The sequence below is a fragment of the Parastagonospora nodorum genome, genomic scaffold (assembly GCF_000146915.1).
Source record: "Parastagonospora nodorum SN15 scaffold_69 genomic scaffold, whole genome shotgun sequence".
Classification (NCBI taxonomy): domain Eukaryota; kingdom Fungi; phylum Ascomycota; class Dothideomycetes; order Pleosporales; family Phaeosphaeriaceae; genus Parastagonospora; species Parastagonospora nodorum.
The window spans coordinates 1-5091 of NW_001884623.1; the positions used below are offsets into that span (position 1 = coordinate 1).

Sequence of the window (5091 nt, forward strand, 5' to 3'; positions counted from 1 at the left end):
ACATATTAACACGCACTTTCAGCAACAGTCCAACGATTACACAGGTCTCGAACCGTCTTCTACTCCAGGCGCGAAGCTATTATGGCCGGACGTGACAGCGACGATGACAGCGACACAGAATGGGCGCCGCCGAAGCAACCAGAGTGGTACAAGAGCAAGGCCAACACGACAAGCTCCAACAGCATGTCACAAACGAATGTAAGAGAAGGATATGGGATCACGACCTTAGAGGTTGTTGAACTTGTAGAGGACCTTACAAGCTATGTCAAGAAAAAGGACCTACTCGAGAAGATCCAATCAGAAAAGAGCCAATCGCAGCTTCTGAAGAGCTTGCGTTCACCAACGTCAAAGGACTGGCTTGCGGTAGCCAAATGTACACGGCTGCGAAATGCGCAAATACCCAAAGTCTTCCACGAGGCTGCAGCCGGAACTATCTGGACGATGATGCTAGCCAAGGTGCGTCAGTACGGCGCCAAGGTCAAGACAGAGGACCCGAGCAACACGCCAACGCCGACACTGTCTGAGACGGCGCAGCGACGGTCTTCGTCCGTCGTGTCCAACAGGTCTACAGCGTCGATAACCGACAAGTTCGGCGTTGCATCACTCACTGAGCCGGCTATCTTGAATGACGCCAATGTTGCCTTAGTAGACGCTGTGCATCACTCTGTCGTCAAACAATTCCCCATGTTCAGGCTGATGACGAAGGAAAGCCAGCAGAAATTGGAGGAGAACTACTTTGAGGTTAGGGCCCAGCACCTCAAGTACGATGCCCTCATCCAGCATTTGTCATTGCCCAAGTACTCCGATTGGTACCAAGCAGGCACCTCTCAGGTCATGGATGCGTTGACGATGACGCTCATTGAGGACGACGACGACTTGCTAGGCACCGTCAACTCTCATATCAAGTCGAGGAGGCTCGGAGCAGTGATGCTATTATGCCAGACAACGAAACCGCCAGGCGATTCTAATAAAGGTATAGCACGAACCCTCAAAACTGAAATATACACCACTAACATCTATATGCAGTAACATTCCAACCTGACGAACCACCGGAACAGCCCTCACCACCAGAACAGCCCTCACCACCCAAGAAGAGAGGCCGACATTCCAAACTTATACCAGACGGACCTCCCCTCAAGCGCCGTAAGACCGAGGCAGCGGACAGCAGACATGCAAAAGCAAGCGGGGGAAGAACCAAGAAAGACAAAGATTCAGAGGACTCCGACACTGGCAGCGACGTCCCGCGCCCACGCAGGAGGGACAGAGCAGCGGCCCGCGCTCGATCAGCTGAAAGAAAGCGGTTAGGAAAGGAAGCGCAGCTTAAGAAGACCAGGGACGAAGAGGAGCTGGCTAAGGCCAAAAAAGAGAAAGAGGAGAAAGAAGCTCGGGAGCGCGAGACTCAGCCAGATGGCCCGCTAGACAGCGACGACTACCGCTCAGACAGCAGCTCGGACATTGACCCTGAGGATGACTCGGAGGACGAGGAGGCAACGACAGCAAAGGACCTTGCCAGAGAACAAAAAGAAAAGGCGTCAAAACCCTTATTGAACGCCAAATAAAGTTCACGCAGTGAAAGACAGTCACTCCACTGTTTCACCCTGCTAACAAACCAAACTAGAACGAGGGACGGTACTCTCTCTGCAAGAGTGGGGACGGCAATGGAACACTGCACTCTGGAAGAGTGGACTTCGGCCGCAGTATTCTTTGGCGTTTCGATTGATGACCTCCAGAACAAGCGCACAATAAAGCTACCGGCATGTTGGGGGGGTTAGTTGCGACTTCACCCCATACCAGCTCACAGACGCATACATCCTCTACTTCAAAGAGTTGTCATCTGACAATGGCGGGATCTTTGCCAACGCCATGGGCATGGGCAAAACGCGAGCGATGGTGCTCGCCGTCCTCATGGGACACGTTCACTTCAAGAACTGGACGGAAGTGCAAAATGCGCGAGCAGAAGGCGACGCGACAGAACACAACGCAGTTGACGATGACGACAAGCCATGTCCTACTGAAGGCGAGAGAACGTTCCACTGCGCGTGCGAAAGGAGCCCCTCCTTCAACGCCGAACCTCGACAAGCAGCCACAATGATGACTGGTTGGGGGCGAGCAGCTGATGCCTGGAAGAACGAGGTAGTCGCGATGGATCTTGCAAACTCCACGTGGTGCGACCCAAGCGATCCGCTGGCCCTACGGTTCTGCTTCTTTAGTGACTCTCCCCCGGAGAACATGGGCAGACCAACGAAAGAGGAAGCAATGGAGATGCGAATCGATACCACTGACGCTATCTCCAAAGCGCTCGCTGCCGCCAATAAGTTAGTCGCCCCACGGAGCTACGTGCTAGGAGGCGTGGATCATCGAGAAACAGTCTACTGGACAATACCGGAAGCGAACACGCCTGCTGTGCACCCTGAGGCTACGAAGCACCGTCCAGCACCGTCAGCAGCACGGTTTGTGATAGTCTGCGGCTTCGGAAAGGTAGACAAGCATGTGTTTAGGGCTTACAACACTATGAGCGTCACGGCACAGCGAACGATCATACGCAAAGGCGGCCCTCATGTGGAAAAGAGGGCGATACTGCTTCCTGGTCATGTCACTGTATGGGGGCGGACTGTATTCGATGAATTCCACAATTGCAAGTCGGAGGGCACAATCATGGCCAAGTTTTACCAGGATATTCGAAGCCACAACCACGGATACCAATGGAAAGCATGGGCCCTGTCCGGAACGCCTATGGAACAAGGACTGAATGAGATCTTGATCTTCGTGTCGCTAGCACTCATTGGCCTTCAAAACAGGAAAGGGGTCTCTAACTGGTTCAACGCTACCGACAAGAGAGACTCCGTGACTGGCGATCGCATCTATAAGATGGAAGATGCAGTCTACCGGTCGATTGCGGAGACACCATCTCACAGGACTCGCCAAAACACAGCCCTCAATGGCCTAGCAATGGCTAAACAATGGCGCAATATGATTGCCAATGTAAAGCACGACGCAAGCGAACACGAGTCGTCTCATGAGTATAAAGAACTTATATCTCAAGGAGCAGCAGTAGCGCAGAGGTTTATGTTGAAAAGAACATTGAAGACGCGCGACCCGTGGGGCAAACCAATATCCGGCATTAAGGGCGACTTCCTGCCTTACTTCCAAAGCTGCCCATGTCCAGATTTCCTCAGCACGGTACAAAACGCTGAGCAACAATGCAGAGATATCCTGGAAAAAGAAGGCCTTGATGAATCAGAAGCTAGCAGACGTGTGATCTTCAACCGCTTCGAGATGCAGGCGATAGCATCCTACCCTGCGCTTGCTACTCTAAAGGCAGCACAGTTCAAAACATACGGCAGCCGCAAAGTCAAACGCTTCACGTCAAACAGCGTGAAGGACCTCTTTACCAACCCAAGCAAGGACCATTTCCTAGTACGAGAGGCGCGTGCTATAACCAAAAGCAGCCCGAAGTTTCAAAACCTATCGAATTTATGCTCTGAGGTTGAAATTCTAGGAACGCCAAGCCGGACATGGAGCATTGCAGCAGAAGATGCAGCGAAAGCAGCTAATACACCACCACCGCCAAAGGAAGTCCGCGCCAAAATCCTCATAGGGTCGTATAAACCAATCGTGCAGGCAGTGACGTGGCTAGGCTTGAGAGAGAAGTTCGGTGACGAGAGCGTCTTGGTCATGCAGGGAGGTATGACACAGCACGAAATCAACCTCAAGCTTGCTAAATGGAGGGATCCAGATGGGCCTTGGATCATGGTGGCTTCAATGGCATTTGCAGAGGCAATCACACTGACAGAAGCTACGCACGTCGTCATCATGGAGCCGCAAGACAGGCAGAACACACAGGATCAATTCATGTTCCGAGTGTACCGACTCGGCCAGTTGGCAGAAATGTGTGTCGGCATTGTCTATTTTAACCCAGACAGTGAACTGGAACTCAAAGTACTGGGCAAGCAGGACGTCAAAACAACTTCCCGAGATAAACTACAAGGTGGAGGATCGACGGTTACGGATCAACGCATGGACTGGCATCAAACTGAACCGATTGTCATGAGTTTAGAAGCACTCTGCTAAGGTCCGGCGCACTGCTAGGAAAGGTGCTCAACGGTGCTCAACGGTGCTCAACGGTGCTTAACAGTAGATGACTGTATGGAATGCAGGACTAGCATAGTAATAGAATAATTCTCATGTTACCAACAATCCTAACAAAGCTCTTTCTAGTGATATCTGTGATGTCTGGTTACAATGCAGAAAGAAGTAAATATGTAGTAAGATACTAAGGAAAGTATATTAAAGAAGTAAACTTCAATAGCGCAGGTGGGAAGACAGAGTAGGTAGGGAGAAAGAAAATATAACAGTTGAAGACGGTAAAGTTGCGTGCTAGACCGTCGCGTCGACGGTTCCGACAATTCCGACAGTACCGACCATTTCGACGAAGTTTTGTTTCAAAGTATATTTGATAACAAACATAAATTCCTCGAATCGATCAACTCGCTAGCGACACAGTCAATTCTACAGTATCAATAGAAATAAATATTCGACAGATTTTTAGTTTTCCTGACGCTAATATAAATATAAGGTATAGTTTAAAGCTATAATAAGAAAAAAAATTAAATAACTTTGCAAAAAAGATATCTAGATAATTTAGCTAATAAGCAAAGTAATAATCTAACTTATCTTATTAAAGTAAGTTTAGACTTATAAGTTTAATTAAGATAGTATGCTGCTTAAGTGCAAAGCATATATAGTTATATAAAAAGATCTTTAAGAAAAAGACTTACTTAATTTAACCTACGCAGTAACTTTAGCAGTAAGATCTTTTTAAATAGCTATAGTAATAGCTATTTATTTTAATCTTAAGATTATGCAAAATAATATAATAGAAGTATTTCTTAATGCAAAGATTATAAAAGAAAATTCTATACTTTATAAACTACCTAATAAATTTAAAGAATCTAGAATATGCGTTAAGCTTAATTAAGCACTCTATAGAATAAGAGACTTACTACTTCTATAGTATAAGAAGTTTTTAGAAATACTTTAATTATTAGGTCTTATCTTATTAAAAGAAGAACTATATCTCTTCTTTAACTA

At 47.8% G+C, this 5091-nt stretch overlaps 1 protein-coding gene across 1 annotated transcript; it reads left to right on the forward strand.

The window, feature by feature from the left end:
• Positions 1-81: 81 nt before the first annotated feature.
• On the forward strand, positions 82-4071 carry SNOG_16589 (hypothetical protein; the record flags this gene model as incomplete). Its single annotated transcript, XM_001806622.1, has 4 exons — positions 82-924; positions 1077-1531; positions 1773-3417; positions 3622-4071. 4 exons carry the CDS (start codon positions 82-84, stop codon positions 4069-4071), a joined length of 3393 nt encoding a protein of 1130 aa, XP_001806674.1.
• Positions 4072-5091: the final 1020 nt, after the last annotated feature.